Genomic DNA, 17,619 nt, shown 5'->3' with positions numbered 1-17,619 from the left:
GGGGGGAGGGAGGGGGGAGAAGGCGCTGTTACTGCGAAACTTGTCCCCGTGTTGGCGTCCCCGCAGCCCTGGGGCCTGGGAGGTGCCACAGGCCATCCCGCAGGTCCGCGGTGGTGCCAGGGCTGCTGCTGGAAGGTGCCTTCAGCTCAGGCCGTGAGGATGCTCTTTCCAGCCCCAGCTGAAGATGCTTTAGCTAAAAGGGTTGAGACATACTGTCAAAAGAAGATTAAAAGCCCTGCCTAATTTCTAACTTCCAGGGACTGTTTTGGGTTATTTTTTTTTTCACTGCTGCTTTCCCAGGTGCTTCAGGTTGCTTCTGTGGTCTCTTCCCTTCCTCACCTGTTTCCTTGCCACTTGTTAAGATCTTGCTCCACTCTGTTTGTCATGGGCTGCTGTGTAACAAATAATAACCCATACAAATGCTGCAGGCATGACCACGTGCTGATAGGAATCCCTGTTTGAAGCCCCTTTGCCCATATATTCTATGCTTCCTCAGCATAGTGTGGATATAAGTAGCATACTTTGATCCAACTGTTGTCAGGACAAGGTAACTAACATAGTTAACTACTGTGCCTGTGTATTGAGCATCTTTCTTGTTGTTTTCCTCATACCTGAATAATTGCCTTCTTTAATAAATTCGATGACACAGCTGTCATTGTACATGTTATTTTAGGGATACTTGTATAATTATACTGCATACCTATGAACCAAGTTATCTGTTGCTACAGTGTAATTATACATTACAGTTGCATTACACAGGAGATTGTTAAATACCCTGGATGCAACTACTGTGTGGTTTTATCTTTTTTAAAACCTGCCTTTTAACTTTGGAAGGTTTTTTAGGTGACTGCAGCAGCAGCTGTGGTACAAATGAATCTTAAGAAATATATCAGAGCTAGTACGACCATGTTGGAAGCATTACACTTTAGATGATAAGTGAAAATTCTGATTTTTCTTGACTACTTTAGAGGAGTTAGAGCTCATTAAACCAGAAGACAGGAGATGACCTGTGCAGATATGGGGGAAGTAAGAAGAGGTTTGTCTGCCCAGGGTGATGTAAAATGGTAGTGCAGAATTCAGAATGATGGTGCCTCAGAACAGGTGGCCAATTCTGGGGCATCTCTAAAAACTATAATCGTTGAAGTGGTAGAGACAGTGGCAAACGATTGGTTTGGTGCATTGATTGTATACTGATTAAATTTTTACAATGAAATGTCCTCAGTGTAGTGGTCTGTGCTGCACCTTTGCATTTCAGTTGCTTGAAATGTGAAATACGGAATGGATGTGTGTCACCTCTGAAGTTGTTTCAGATGCTTAAAAGCCAAATATGGGAAGAGTAAGATAGAGAAGGGAAACACAGAGAGGAAAAGAGCTCACAAGTTTTTTTTGTTGTTTTTTTTTCTTAAATTCCTGTGGCTTTTATTCAGAGTTGCTACAGGAAACTAATTAAAACTACTGCAACAATCATTCTTGAAATGAATTAAATATGCCAGGAGTGGTAAGTTGGTTTTGCTTTTATTTAAATCTCCTGTGAGCCTTTTAAGTATTCTAATATAGCTAGTACTGAAGAGCCAGTTTATGTTGCGTACATTGTTTGTTGCCAAAATGTTCCTCCCCTGAAGGCAGTTGGATTCACAGCTCTGCTGGTGGAAATCAAGAGTGGATCAGGATCAGTGGATTCAATTTCAGTGGAGGTCTGTTACAACATTCCAACCAGTGAAGATGTGCCAGTGGCCTTGCAGGCCATGTCATTTTCATAGCGATCAAGAATTTGATCTCTGGGACTTTTGATTTGGAGTCTTTGGAAATGAATCATCTGCCTGGTGACTCAGCAATGAGTTGTAAACAAACTGTAGGAGAAAAGTAAGACTGCCTCAGCTGAGGCCAGATGTTAACATTTAGCTTGTCTTTCTTTTTAGCACTACAAAACAAAGTGGGTTATGCAAGCCAAAACCAAACCAACCAAAAACCCCTGCAGTTATACAAGACACCTGTATGTGTCTTCTCTGAATTGTGTTTCCACATGCTTTCATTTACTTAAACACAGGAATTCAGTATGATCTCAGTCTGCTAAAATGGCAGCCACAGAAACTGACTGTGCAAGACTGCTTCTTCCTTACCAGCTCTTGTCCCCTTGCAGTGCTTGCTTCACTGGTTATTGACATTCGGTAACTTATTCTTTTGCTGGGACTTCAGGCACTATAGCTTTGTGAACATGAGATTGATACATTTTCTATATTTTTTTAAAAAAGGTATTTTTCTATGTAGTCGGAACTAGTTTAAGATCTAGTTACTTTTCTGTTGTGGGAGAAACCTGAAATGGCATGGTTGTCTTTCAGGGACTCAACACTGTCATAAATGCGCATGGTTTTTACATTGTATCAGGGGGACTGTAGCTGTGGAATGTCGTGGAGTTGCTATCTTTAAGAGAAGAAAGAGCTATGGAATAATGACTGCTGTAATAGTTAACCAGGAAAAACCTTTTGATCTTGATATTTCCAAAACATAGGAGTTTGCATATGCATTTAGAAGCATAGGTGGTACATTCTGCTTAGGGCTCTGAGACCTTTGCCTTGGTGGTTATAGAATCATAGAAAGGTTTGGGTTGGAAGGGACCTTAGAGATAATCCAGTTCCAGGCCCCTGCTGTGGACAGAGACAGCTCCGACTAGACCAGATAGTGTCTGTTTCATTTTGATTGCTGGTAGGAGTTGATGTGTTCATGCACTCTTCCTTGCACATCTGTTTTTGGCCAGATGGAGTTGAGATGGACTTTGATCTGAGCCAGGGTGAACACTCTTGGCACAGAAGTATTGCCTGCTTTTGCAGTTGGTGAGTGGAAGTCTGTAATATTTTTCTTGAAAGTTTTTCTTCTGTATGATGGTGAAATCTTTTCTGCTTAAATATTTTCATTACCAGCAGTGTACCACATGGGAATGAACTGGGAATGATACATGAGATTTCTGTGAATATTAGAGCTGGATTTTTTTTTCACAGAATATTTAATATGCATTAAGCAGGATTTTCTTATATTAGAGTACATTTACTAGATTTCACCAGAGAATGCTGCTGAACTTCAGTATGCCTGAAATACCAGTTTTACAATGTTCAGATTTCTTGCCACCAACATAACTTGTCAATTCCATCTAAGTGTCTCTTACTGATCAGTGTTGCTGCATCTTCCATGAGTAGTCTGTCTGCCATTTTTCTTGAATTATGTTAGTTCAGCAGCCCTCAAAGCTTGCTGTGTAATGAGCTTTCACTTGCCTTTCAATTTCAGCAGGTAGTTGCTGGTTATAAACCAACAATATCTCAAAGTTATTCTTATTAGGGGAGGATGATGAGAGAAAGCATAATTGCTTGGTGATCTCCTTACCCTCTGGAGTAAAGCTGTCTAGTCAACCCTTCCACTTGTCTAGGAGTTTCTCAAATGTTGAAGTCAAGCAATTGGATAGGCTTTACTTTTCAGCCCTCCTTGTGAAATGTTTCTAATGTCAGTGCACTTGTTTTTCTGGAGCAGCAGCTGTGCATGACCAGAGCCTCTTGCCCTTACTTTCTACCAGTATGTAACAATACTTCAAAGCCAAACAGGTTTTTATCCCACTAGAGCTGTTGTTAACACCCCATGATAGTTTGGGAATTAGTTTGTGCTGAAAACCAGAGTACTGATCTGTATGGCTTCTATCTTGCTTTGAGACCCTTTCAATGATACTTGGATCCCTAAAAGAGCAGATACTAGGTGATGTATAAGTACATCTTTGCAGCCTCTTGGAAGTTAACTGGAAATAACAGCCTGTAAGTACAAGCCCATATAAATGGTTTCATGAGACTCATACTAATTCTAACCTTTAATTAAGAAAAAAAACCCCACAGCCTCCCCCCCAGTCTTGACTGAAGCCCATTTATTATGAATGGCTGGCAGTTTTCTAAGTCTTTTGTGATCATCCAGGACATGAAGAGGTTTTCTACAGGCTCATGTAGTTTAATCTTGTTTGGAAATAATTTTTATTTATTTATTTTTTAAACCTACCCAACTGCTGACTCTGGAGTGCCGTACTAAGTCAATGTGATAAAGCTAACAGCTCCTTTCAGTTTGTGGGTCTGCACTAATTTTTATGTGGAAAGGAAAACTTACATCATTGGCTTCAGATATGTTGTTATAAGTAACTTACAGCAATGTTCATTTATTTAAGTATTGAAGCTGAATCATCTTTTAAAAGAGTTTAAAAGCCTTTTTTATGACTTTTCCCAAACTTATGTAGCCATTATGAAGGATTTTGGTGGTTATTTTTCTTACCTTCTGGTCCATGCTGTAATTGGTGTGTGAAGTCCCTTTGCTCTATAACTGGCTGCTTGGAATTTTGTAGTTTATCATTCCTATTAGTTTAAATAAAATTTTCCCAATTGATGAGAGTTGTGACTAACAGCTAACTGACTGAAAAGAGGTTAAGAAAAGTTTTTGCTTTAGGTTGATGTTTCATTATACTCAGGCCTGTGAAAGGGTGGTATTGCACTTTGCTGTGTTGCGTAAAGATGCTGTGGTTGGAAATGAAGGAGAGAGTCAATGAGCTGTGGCCTGTGATAAAAAAAGGGCTTATGAAACATCTGGAAGTTGTGCAGACTATTAGAAAACTAGAAGTAGCTGGTAAGCCAGGTTAGAAGTATATATCTAGTGACATTTGTACCTTCAGCAAGTTTGCCGATGACATCAAGTTGTGTGGTGACATGCTGGAGGGAAGGGATCCATCCAGAGGGACCTGGACAGGCAGGAGAGGTGGGACTGTGCAAACCTCATGAAATTTAACAAGGCCAAGTGCGAGGTCCTGCACGTGGATCGGGGCAATCCCAAGCACAAATACAGCCTGGGTGGAGAATGGACAGAGAGCAGCCCTGAGGAGAAGGACGTGAGGGTGCTGGAAGAAGCTTGACATGAGCCGGCAGTGTGCGCTGGCAGCCCAGAAACCAACCGTGTCCTGGGCTGTGTCTAAAGAAGTGTGACCAGCAGGCTGAAGAAGGTGACTCTCCCCCTCTACTCCCACCTGGAGTGCTGTATCCAGCTATCTGACCCCATAAATAAGAAGGGCGTGGACCTGTTGGAGCAAGTCCAGAGGAGGCCATGGAGATGGTCAGAGGCTGGAGCATCTCCCCTATGAGGACAGGCTGAGAGAGTTGGGGGTGTTCAGCCTGGAGAAGAGAAGGCTCCGGGGAGACCTCAGAGCAGCTTCCAGTGCTGAAAGGGGGCTACAGGAGAGATGGGGAGGGACTCTGCATCAGGGAGTGGAGTGAGAGGACAAGGGGTAATGGGTATAAGCTGAAAGAGGGAAGATTTAGATTAGATATTAGGAAGAAATTCTTTATTGTGCGGGGGGTGAGGCAGTGGCCCAGGGTGCCCAGAGAAGCTGTGGATGCCCCATCCCTGGAGGGGTTCAAGGCCAGGCTGGATGAGGCTTTGGGCAACCTGGGCTAGTGGGAAGTGTCCCTGCCCATGGCAGGGGTTGGAACTTGATGATCTTTAAGGCCTCTTCCAGTCCTTAGCTCTTCTGGCTTGCCGAGCAGTGACGTGAGCACTAGTGTTCATAAAAGGAAGGGAGGTGTTGGGGTGTGGCTGGGCCAAGGTGGAGGATAGTAAAGCTCTGGCTCTGGTGGTGCTTTGCCTTGGGAAGTTGACTGCAGAGTAGCACCCAGATAAAGAGGAAGCTGTGAAGGGAGGCAGAGGAATTTGGAAAACCAACTCAGGCTGATAATTTGGAATTCAGAGCCGGAGGGTAAAACTACTGTAGCACCAGTTCCGCTTCCCGTCACTGTTTGGGTACTAAGAAGTGATGAAGGGATTGTAGAACAGGTACTTGCAAAGCAGCATACTGCTCCCCACTGAGCACACAACCCATTGTTTTAATTTGATCCTAAGCAAGAGCTTTTTGGTTTTCCTGCGTTTGTTGGGGAAGTGTGAGCTCAGCTCATTTCTTGTTTTAAGATACAAAGATTTTTTTTTTCCCCTGGGGGTGGTTTATCTGAAGTTACATTAAAGTAATTGTGGCAGTAAAACAGAGAATGAGTTAATAAATAACAGAATCTGTCCCTTTTGTGTTCTACAAGTGACTATCATAAGGCGTACTCAGCTCTTCCCAGAGTGTCTGCCTCATTTCAGGTATAAGATTTACAGTGCTAAGTACATGAGATACCTAGTAAAAAGCCACTTTGCTCTTAGAGATAACCAGTGTAGTTACTTTAAACCATTTGTATGCCATGGAATTAGCTGCCATGCAACCGTTAATTGATCTTTGCAGCATCTGTTTGTCACAAAGTGGTGAACTGCTTGGGAGTTCCTGTACAGCTCCTGGTACTGATGCTGGCTCCTGACTGTGTCTATGACAGCACTGTCTGCTTGAGCTGTGGAAGGGAATGGACCTCAAGCTATTCTCATAAGAACTTTTGTGTTACAAACTTGCAGTGTCTTAAAACTATAAAATTTTAAAAAAATATTGCTGTTAAATGTAGGCAATAAAATATTTATAAATACTATCTGAAATGTATTATAACGTAAATTTAACAGGCACTACAGCTTTGTTTGCAACTTTTCAAACCTCTTTTTCAGTCAACAACCCTACAAGACTTAGGGACTTCCAGGCATTTTTTTGCTGGAAGGTTCTGAAATAGCAGAAATGACATTAAACAGAAACTAGGTATTTCTTCTGTTTATGTGTATAAACCCATCAGTCTGCAGTCTGCTCCTAAAAGTCCTGCTACATAGAAGTAACTAGAGGTGCAGTCATCTTGTGCCAGTTCAAGACATGCCTTGCATCGAAGGGGCCGTGCTTGTCTGTCAGCTTTGCTCTGCTGTTGCTAGTGTTTGTGTGTTCTCCTGGACCAACAGGCTGGTCACTAGCCTTCCAAGAAGAAGAAATATCAGATTGCCACTTGAGAATTAGTGCTGGGACACCTAATCGAATGTCACTTTGTCACTTAGATTTTGAAATATTTTTCTAATGTTTGTAAGACTTGTGCAGGAATATTGGAGAGTTCTGAGTTCTGTTTTATCCAATGATACTGAAATCACTTCGTAAGGTTATTCTGCTGTAATTTATAGGTTGTTTTTTGTAAGTGAGATGCCGATGATGTTCTGCAGTGGGGCAGCCCTATTTCATTGGTGGTTTAAAAGTTATCTGTATATGTAAACAGTGAATAGAAGAATTATTAAGGAACCTTAAAATATTAGAGATTGGTGTTCTCTGTCCCTACAGCTCCAGTATTCTGCCTGTCCTTCTCTGTTTCTTTCTTACTTCCAGCGTTCTCAATTCCTTGTCCGCTTCTCTTCTGTCCACTAATTTTGTTGGACAAAATCTATACCTGCTTCCAAGCTGCTTGTGTTCTGACAGTGTGCTATCATAAGCCGGAGAGCTACAGAAAAGAGATCTGTTCAGGCTGATGCTGCAAACTTCGCCTTGGGCTGCAGTTCCCTGCCACTCTAAGCTGTCGATTTGCTGGCTGTTGCATTTCTCTTCCCTCATTTGAACTAACTCTCATGCTTGTCTGACCCTGCATGAAGCCATTTCTGTTTTCTTTGTCACTCTTGTCAGGTTAGTGCAGTAACCCAGTGGATGACTGAAGCGGCTTAGATGAGTTCTGAAGCACCATAGAGAAAGGGGCACGAACATGCGGTAGGGAAGAGAGGAGGGGCAGCAGCACCAACAGCTGCTTAGGCTAGGGGAATTGCTGAATTCCTTGGGATATTAATCATCAATTCGTCCCAGCTTTTTTTGTGGCAAAATTAAATGCAAGTCTCCTATTTCTGGTATGTGATTGAAACTGGCCACTTAGCTTCTGACACCAAAATGACAGCCGGGCAGTGATAACAATTCTATAGGCTTTGTTTTCTCATTAAACCGTACTAAAACACTTTGAGAATGCTGTAGTTAGTAGTAGAAAGATCAGTGTCACTATGTGCGAACCTCTGGTATATGTATTTTGTGTCTTGCAGTATGGTTCTTTTCCTTATCCCTCTGTTTGCTGTCTTATTACTGATATGTCACTGCTGATCAGCTGTTGCTGACCTCTAGTACGTGGCTAAAATGTCCATATCTTGCTGGACAGAGAAAGCAAAGTACAGCGGGAACTTAGATGCTACAGTATTGTATGTTGTGTGGTATAGTGCAGAGTTTAAATGTATGTAAACCAAGTGTATGACTGGCAAGTTTTAAAAGCTGAAAATAAGAAATTTGACTGAGCAGAATGGGAAGAGTGACCCCTCCAAGTAAAAGAACAAGGAGAAATTAACTGTACAAAGTATTATATTTGCAAACCCAGGTAGTTTGAGTACTCCTACTGACTGCATTAACTTTTGCTTTTCTGTGCTTCACAAAGGGAAGAAGTTGCCCTTTTGCTGGCCAGTGTCCGTGTAACGTGCAGCAGTTAACCCATTTGGGTCTGCAGTTAGGATATCTGAGGGGGACAATGTTTGTGTTGTCTGGCTGGCTGTAATGGGAACTCAGCCATTGCCAGTTCTGCTTGGACTATTTTTTGGCCTTTTTGGAACCAGTGGGCAGTAACACAGTGGTTTTGAGCAGCCGTGTATGTACTGTTGTTACCGCGGCTGATACATTAGGAGATAGGTGGGAGTAGGGTGCTATTGAGGATGTAGTTAGCTTGGGAGAAAGCTGAAAGTACTGCAGGGGAAGCAGACATAGGGTTGTGAGTAGCAGCAAGACCTGTAGTTACTGTGGAGAGAGAATGTGAAATGATACTTTGAAGGTCTGTTTTTCTGCTTAATTTTAAGGGCAGCACTGCTTTTTCAAAAGTAATTAAATTTTGTTCAATTTTTGAAAATAACTGCTTTGACTTTAATGTTTCTGGAACTTTAAAAGCTGTTATGTTATTGAAAAATTGCATATGCTTCGAAGTAGGTGAAATTTAGTATCTCCAGTTCTAGTAATGAATTTTAAACAATATATACCATTCACTTTAATTTCTATTGGTTTTTAACAGATTTTTCTTTTAATTTGCTTAAAACTTCTTTATGATTTTTTTCAGGTGTTGGGAAATCATGTTTATTGTTACAGTTTACAGACAAGCGGTTTCAACCAGTCCACGATCTCACTATTGGTAGGTCTTTCTTGTCCATGATTAAGTAGCCAGGGTACCTCAGCGTGCATTTATGAGTTTGTTGTGCTGCAGTAACGTAGGATTTGTATTATATTAAGGTAGCAGTGAATCTTTAGCTGATGAATATTTCTTAGCTAATAAAGCCAAGCCTTTTTTCTTATTGGGAGGGTACAATCTGAAACAATTTAAAAAATTCATAGCTATAGTATCTCAACTGTCTCTTCAGAAAAGCTAAAAACTGAGCATGGAAGGAGAATTGGCCAAGCTTGAAACACATTGATGGTGATGCAAATGGCAGATTTTTCACTAGGGAACAGAATAATGGTCTGACCGTAGAAACTTGAAGACGAGTTACAGATAAACTAAAACAGAGTTAACCTTAAAGATGAATAAAGAAATTTACTCTTTGGGAATACTAATTCTGTATAGAGAAGGATTGAAGAGTGAAGGTATTTGCTGTTTGGGAGGGATGGGTTTTTCTTCCTGGCTCCTTAATTGGATGTGGACCACTTCTCTTAGGTGCGATGTAGTAGTATATGAGTAATGTTGGGAATAAATTCTTCCGTAGGCAAGCTTAGTCTTCAGATCAGTTTCAGTGTTCAGCATACCAGATGCTAGCCCCTGATAAGGTTGCAGAACCTTTGAACGTCTTTGTTATTTCAAGGAACCTATCGGCTCTAATTGTTATGAGCCTTGTGCAAAATGTATCCCTCAGTCTCTATTTTTAGTTTGGGGCTTGGAATAGGTAGGCTTCCTGTGTTTGGGAGGACTGAAATAGACACCTGAAATATAAACAAACATTATGCATGTATCGGAATGTATCATTTCTCTCTTGACAGTCCTCCCACACCTTGTGTGTGGCTGTGTAATATAATTCAAGTTCTTAGGCTAACGCCAGTTTTCAGATATTTCTGAGGTTTTGGCAGCAGATAGGCTGGCTGAATAAAGAGCCTGAGTTCTTTAGGGAGGCATGAGTTATTGTCATCTTTTCTTCTCTAGGCCTGCCAAATCTGTGACACCTTATATATCACTTACGCCTTTGGCAGCCCTCACATCAGCAAACTGATAGGCTGTGGGAAACAGCTTCACCTCAGCAGAGAGGTTGCAGTGCCAGATCTTTGCCTGGCATATAGCTAGCTGAAATCTGGAAGCAGAGACTGAACCTAGTGGGATGAGAAGGTGAACCTTGGTAGCAACATAATGAGGGTGTAGGAATGGAGCATGGGAAGCCGCTTGAATAGGGGAAGAAGGGGCATAGGCTGGAAGCAGCCTCCTGTTGCTTAATTGATAGGGGGTGTGTGTGTGTGTGTTTTGGCCAGGAGAACGCTTCTCCAAAGCACCCAAACAGATTGAGAAAGCCAGGGATAAATTAAGAACATGGGTGCAAAGTCATAGGAATGGGTTGATGTTACCTAATGTACTGTCAACTGATGATGTTAGAACTCCTGAGAACCTGTAGATTGAATGAAAAGTCTTGTGTTACACAGCCTAACTTTTAATTTCAATATAATACAATGATTTTTAGCATATGGGAGTGCAGATTCTATCCCTGCTGTGAGCAGCTCAGGAGAGGAGAAGGGAAACTGAAATTGGACATGTGGAAAAAAGACTTTTCATCTGGAGTTGTGCAAAATTCATCCCCAAATTTTAGTATAGGTAGCCTAAAATGTTACCTCTAAGATCTATGAAATTCAGAGAGAAACTTTTACCTCTAATGAAAACAAGATGAGGAAAAAGAATATAAAATACATAGAAGCAGGTGTTTTCCTGTCTTTGAGCTACATTAATAATTGTGCACAATTGTAATAGTGTACTCTAAAAGAGCTTACAATGCAACAGTTATCTCGATTTATTTTTCATTTGTGAATTTAAGTATTTGTTGTTAAAAGAACTGAAGGAGGGAGGGAGAAGCTGCATGATGCAGTTGGTGAAAAAAATCAACTTCAGAGAGCATTGGCATTCACCTGCTTCCTCCTTTCCGCCCCTCCGTTCTTTGAACTTGTTTGCATAGGGTTACTGCAAGTTATTTGGATGCTAAAGAGAGCACAGTGTGCTTTGGCCATGGCTTTTCTTTGGCTCCGGTATCCTGTGTAGGGGTGAGCAGTTCCTCCCTGTCCTATTCTTCAGAAAGCAGTGCTGCCCCCCGACCCCTGGTGTTCTAAACAAGCTTTTGAAGAAATGTTTGGGGTACTTCACATCAGGGCTGCTTAATTTAGAAGACTTGAGTCCAAATCTAGACAGTGACCAATTTTAGACAAAACTTAAGCTGCCAGATCTTTATTTTTTCTGAAATAATGGATATGTGAAGCATAACTTAATGGAAACTTGATAGCCTTTAAATAAGTCCGCTACGTCTAGGCATTTGTCAGATTTTAACTACTGTGGTAATAGTTTCAATTTATGTTAAGTTTACTGTTAATGATCTTAAAATTGCTTTAAAAGACTGTACAAAAGGCTGAATTTTTTCCACTGAAGAAATTCCTTTTGTTTTTTTCGAAATACATTCATTTTTTCCCTCAGTTATTAAATTCGATTTTTTTTAAATTTTAATTAAATTTTATCTTCTTGAACATGACTTTTTCTGCTTACTTAATAGAATATTTTGTTGATAGAGAATTGTAGGTTTAATTTCTTCTAAACTGGCTTCAGCAATCTGTCATTGGTAGAGTGTTGAAATAACTGTGACTCTTCGTTTCGTATTTTTCTCCCTCTGATCTAGAGCTACTAAATGGTTTGTAAAACTTTGTAGGAAACACCTCCTTGACACCTGCTCTAGTTAATGTGTTTTTAAAGTATTTGGAAAGTAGCAGTTTTCTTCCTTCTGGAAAACTTTCCAGCTCTTTAAAGCAGCTGGAAAATTAACTAAAAGCAGATTGTGAAAGAGATTATTTCTTATAAATACAATGTTAAGTTAATCTAAACTTACATTCTTGCTTTCATAGTACTTGACATTCTTCGTTCTGATACATGCCAGTAATGTTATCTTTTGTAAAATCTATTCAGGTGTAGAATTTGGGGCTCGAATGATAACTATTGATGGAAAACAGATAAAGCTTCAGATATGGGATACGGTAAGTAATAAATCATAGAAATTATTTAAACATATGGCTTCACTTGCTTTCTCTTTGTTCTGGTTAAGCTCTCTATCAACAGCACCCATGTGGGACTGTGTACTTTGTCTTGCAGCTTTCTTTGGTTTCTGTGAAGATTAAAAATTTGCTAAAATTTCCTTTCTTGTTGTGATGTATTCTTAAAACAGTGCCAATTTCTGCTGTTTGCACTGTAACTTTACCTCCTGAAGTAACACTGTCAGATTTGCAAGGCTGGAATTTGTGCTGCTTCACTTTTCTGTGAAAGTTTTCTCTATTGTTAAGAAATTTACATTTCTCCAAATACTCTGTCTCTCTCTGCATTCATGCAAGGTCTGGTTAATATAAGGTCCTGTTGGGAAACTGTGGTGTGTCTGCTAGCTTTAATCAAGAATGCACTAGAGGAAATGTTTGTGTTTCCAATGTAGAAGAAAAAATATGGCTTACTGTTTTCATAGAAGGTAACTTATAACAATATAATCCTGAAGAAAGTAAATCAGACAATCAAGGAGGAACTGGTAAAAGCCCACCAAAAGACGGACTTTGACTTTTGGGGTGGTTCAGTTTAAGCACATCCACTAGTGAAGTTCAGGTGTTTTCTCCTTGTCAGTCACTTTCCCATAGAGCAGTCAGCCTCAATGTCTACACTTGGGATGCAGTGGCTTTAAGATGCTCATACTGATAGCTGTGTCTTTCAAATGTGCTTAACTGTTCCCTAAGGCAGGGTTGTCCAATTCCTTTTCCAGAAGCACTTTAGGATACCTTTAGAAACTGTTAGGTACATCATGTATGTGCTCTTTTTTGATCTAGCAGATCAATGAAGGGAGATTCATATATGCATGCCTACATACATGCATGTGTATATAAAAATGTTAACAAATTTTAGCTAACTTCTTAGGTAAGATCTAAAGTACCTTACTTATTTTACACGTTTATGACTTGAAATGGCATCTAAGAGTTGGGCCTCCTTGGAAGTTCTCCGTGAAAAGGTGTAGAAGCATGTGGTCAGAGCGTGCTTGCTTTAGGCTTTTCCTGCCCTGGGCTATTTTACTATTATAACTGTAGATTGCGGACTACCAAGGTGGCTGATCATTTTTAAGTCCAATAGACAAGCAAATCTCTCCATAAACAGTAGTGTCAGAAGCAAACTTCTTAGTACGTAATGTGACTACATGAGAATGTACCTACATTGGTCCTTGTTTCCTAAAATTGGGACAGATTCTCTGCAGACAAAATTACTGATTTTACTACCAGTGGAGCCACTGTCTGTCACTGGCTTTTGAAGTGATTTACTAATGTGTTACTATCTGCTCCTTGGATACAAGTGAACTTCCAACAATTTTTGAGTAGTTTGTGTTTTTCTTAGTGCCTCTGACTCAGTAGCTCTTTGCAATCTGTTTGGTTTCTTGAATGCTTGCCAAGTGTCCAATAACCAAAATTTCAACAGAATTGCTTTTGATTATAACTCACAAACTCTTCTTGGGCAGGGTTTTTTATCTGGCTAGCTTCCTAAGGATGTCATACATAAATTAAAAATCCTCATTGAAAACTTCCATACACTGAATAGATTGTATGCCTGTGTAGTAGTTAATAATTTAGAAGTTGTAAGCAAAGAATGACTCGGTGTATTGGCTGTAGTTAAAATTCTAACTGTATGCAATCTGATTTTTAAAACACAGGATACTTAATTCTAATCCTATCTTGGTTTGTAAGCATATATAAATTCCCCTGTCTTTGTTCTGATCTTGGGTGCAAAGGAGTTGAAGGAATAGCAAGATAAGAAACATAAAACATCTCTTGGCAATTACATCGTTACCGACCAGTGTTAAGGTGCACAAAGATGTCCGTAATGACCAGGGTTACATGTCTGTATTGTCTCTGCATTTAGTCTTTCCTGAATAGTTTTTTCTCTTAGTGAAAACTGCTAGCTGCTACTGGTGCCATCTCAATATTTATTCATCTGTAACAATTCCTGTTTGATAAGAGAAAGTTTGTTTTACACCTATGGTTAAGGAAATACAGGAAGCATTTCTGTTTGAGTTGGTGCTTACTGAGTCACAGGACCAACACTTCTCTGATTTAGTGCTAGCCCTACATACCTGCTTTTAATCAGTCACTGAACGGAAAGCATCCTGAGCAGAGACATCAGGGGAGAACTGGATGAAGTTTGTTTTGACTGGTTAACAGTGAATAAGAGCTTGCTTTCTAAGAGAATCAAACACTTGAATTCAGATTTTTCTGGCCAGGAATGTCTATGCAATGGCGCTCAGTTTGTGCTGCCTTCAGCAGATCACTGCAGCTCCAAGGAAAGGTATATCCTGATGATGGGAGTACATGGAACCTGCAGTATACCTCGCTGCAGGAGTATGTCACAACTTACAGGGACAGCTGGAGCTAACTCTGTGGCATGTCTGTGAGATCCATTTGTGTGCTCTGGTATTGTAGCCCAAGAATATTTGACTTTTTTGTTAGCGTCTTAGTTTGGATCAGGGGTGTGTTACAGAAGTTAGATGTACTTACTGCAGCCTGGTTTTCATGTGGGAGTATGCAAACGGAATTCCTTTCAGATGAGGCTGAACTGAGAGATATGCTCAAGGAATGCACAGATGCCCATTAGAAACTGTAGTCCAGTATTTGGTCCTGTGAGCTGGCAGTCTGGTGAAACTAGTCTGAGAAGAAAAAAAAGCAACCAACCAAAAACCACGCACCAAACAAAACCCAAACCAAACAATACCAAGAAAACCCCCAAACCCCACATTCCAGGAAAGGTGTTCATTGTGGCCCTTGCATATGTGGTGTTACATGTTGCAGTCCCAGCTCCACTGCTGGTTGTATGTGCCCCAGCAAACAGCCTGTCCTGTTGTTCTCTCCCAGCTGCAGGCTGCTCCTGATCCCACTCTGCTAGCATGCTGCTGTGGGTGCTGGGGCATGCCTGGGGTTTACGGCTGTGAGTCCTTGGGTGCCTGGGGTTTAGGGCTGTGAGTCCTTGGGTTTCACTTGTCATTTCTGATGCATTTGAGTCAGTCAAGGGAAGCGCAGGTATTGGGCCAGATTGTTCATGTCTCCTGTCTGTCTTTAGTCTCTAGATTATTTCCTTTGCTGTTTCTTTAATCTTAGTAATGGCTTTCAGTAGCTGGAGAGACTGAGAAATATCTTTGTCAAAACTGGTTGGTTGGTAATTGCCTCCTATGAGAAGTTAAGCTGCTCTCTTTGTGGAAGTGTGGTATTTGAGCTGGTGTCAGTTACAAAAATAACTTAGGGAACTAGAAGTGGTCAGCAGAAGCTGTCAAGGATCAAAATGACCATTCTGGGAGCTACTAAGCTTTATGGGTTTAAGCAACCTGTGTAGATGAGGTGGTTTGTCTTGTGACAGTGTAACACTGAGAAATATTACAATTGCTTCTCCTCGGAAAAACTGCATTGTTGTAGAAAGATACTGGGCTTGTTACCAGGCTGAGTCAGTAGCCTTCATTTTCTTGTTGAGGGGGATGTTCTGTATTGTATTGGCTGTTACTAACAAGGCATTGTTGATGAGCAAAAATAAGTAGTAGTTGAAAGAGGGAGTTTAGTTCTCTCAGATGCTGCAAGGGGAGAGATCAGTGATGATCCTAAGTGATACTACTTATGTTCTCTACATTAAATTCATATGAGTGAGAATTTTTCCTGTGTATTTAAATAAAATATTTTTAATCGCTATTTCTGCTTCATTTTATGGAAATCGGTGATTAAAAATGTTTGGTTTTTTCATTATTATGTTTTTATAACACCTTAGACTAAGGCTATGCTTGCTCCGACTAAGACTAAATATCTGAAATAATCTTTTTTTATAAGCAAATTTCAAGTAATTTCTTGGTTTTCATACAAGTGAGCTTTCTAATTAAATTGATAATATTTTCTAGTAATTGAGAGCTTGCACACAAAAGCGCATTTGTACAAGACAGGAGGCATAACTGTTGAAGGCATGTCTCTTTTCTCTGAAACCAGGGTGTGACTTGTCTGTCCACTGTCAGATATTCTGACTATACTAATCCTTCTTGGAAATACAGTTATTTTTGATATATTTGCAAATTGTTTGAATATAGTAGAACCAAATAAAGTTCCCTTAATTCATTTAATGAATATTCATTTCTTCTTAGTGATACTGGCAATTACTAGGATGTAGCACTCACCCCTGCGGGTTTTGTGCTAATTGTCTACTTCATGAGATTTTCTACTTGCTTTGGTAGTTGGAACCTATTTTTATGTTCACAGGCAGTTGGTGAATTCTACTAATTTTTTACTAATTTGACTCTTTAACCATTGGACCTGCAAGAATGTGGCTACATCTTACAGCTCAAGTTTTGATGACTCAGTGCTCACGCCCCTCTGTTTTACTGCTGTGAAGGAACGTCAAGAACTTGCAGAGGATCTGTTTTGGTTCCTGAAGCTAATCTGATCATCAGTTCAGACTGTGTAATAGACCCATGGTCCAAACTTCAGTATCAGTACCTGAGTTTCTGTTCACATCCATGATGTAGGAAGCTAAAGTAGCTTGATACATCTTCTGGCTTAGTGTTCACAAACCTTTGCCTGTCGTGTGCTTAAATGTATTTGGTTATTGAAATACTGTTATTGGTGTTTTATCTTCTGACTGGTTGTAGTGTTTCTTGTCAGTTTATCTGTGGCTTTCTACAGTAACAGAGCAAGCTCTTGCTTAGGATAACGCCTTAGATGGCAGGAGGGCAACTCACTTCCTTTTGTCCGTAGCGGAACTCCTATTTTAGGGAGGGTAGCTACTTAAAACCTAAAGTTTTCAAATGTATTTATAACCTGAACTAAATAATAAGGGTACTTCTAGTAGCGGAGGGCTAAAGCTTTCTGTTTGTGTGTTGGTAATTGCTTTGGATGTCTAAATGGCATGCACTGACAACATCGGAGGAAAAGGCATATGTGCAGATCTGTATTTAGACATAGGTACGGTTTCACCCTTGGGGGTCTCTAGTCCTCTTGAAATTTCAGTTCTTATATCCTGACAGGGTTATTCTGAAGCAATGTGTATCTTGGCTGAATCCTCCACCTAAGTTTTAATGTTTTCTTCAGTTGTTATGGATTCCTCTTCATCAGCATGTTTAGTTCTGCTCTTGTTTGGGAATGTCTTTCCTGGAAAGCAGCAGGGTGTTATCTTTTTTATTATTTTTATATTACTTTTATGCCTATTCTTTGTATTACATGCTAGTAAATCACCTTAAAGTTCTTTTTATTTTGGAATAGAGACATGATTGCAAGAAAGATTAATGTATTTGTATGAAGAAGTTGCCACTTGACTAAAAGGCTGTTAATTTATTTTTAACTTTCAAAACTCTATTCAAAGGTGTGTATTGCTCCTTTCTCTCTCTGAAACGTTTTGTTCCAGGCATCAGCTTTGTGGAGTAGTTCCGAACTGGCAGTTGTCA

The 17,619-nt window shown here is 40.2% G+C and overlaps 1 protein-coding gene across 1 annotated transcript in view; it reads left to right on the top strand.

Moving 5' to 3' along the window:
- Positions 1-4,149: 4,149 nt before the first annotated feature.
- Positions 4,150-17,619, top strand: part of RAB2A (RAB2A, member RAS oncogene family) — a 33,653-nt gene continuing 20,183 nt past the window's right edge. Inside the window, exons 1-3 of the mRNA XM_010079004.1 lie at positions 4,150-4,166; positions 9,022-9,098; positions 12,102-12,169. Coding sequence (XP_010077306.1) covers positions 12,122-12,169 — 48 coding nt within the window. The 5' untranslated portion in view covers positions 4,150-4,166; positions 9,022-9,098; positions 12,102-12,121. The remainder of the gene's footprint in view (positions 4,167-9,021; positions 9,099-12,101; positions 12,170-17,619) is intronic.

Source organism: Pterocles gutturalis, unplaced genomic scaffold (genome assembly GCF_000699245.1).
Source record: "Pterocles gutturalis isolate BGI_N339 unplaced genomic scaffold, ASM69924v1 scaffold26228, whole genome shotgun sequence".
NCBI classification, from domain to species: domain Eukaryota; kingdom Metazoa; phylum Chordata; class Aves; order Pterocliformes; family Pteroclidae; genus Pterocles; species Pterocles gutturalis.
The sequence above is the reverse complement of the archived record's forward strand: the minus strand, read 5'-3'. Positions and strand labels throughout refer to the sequence as shown.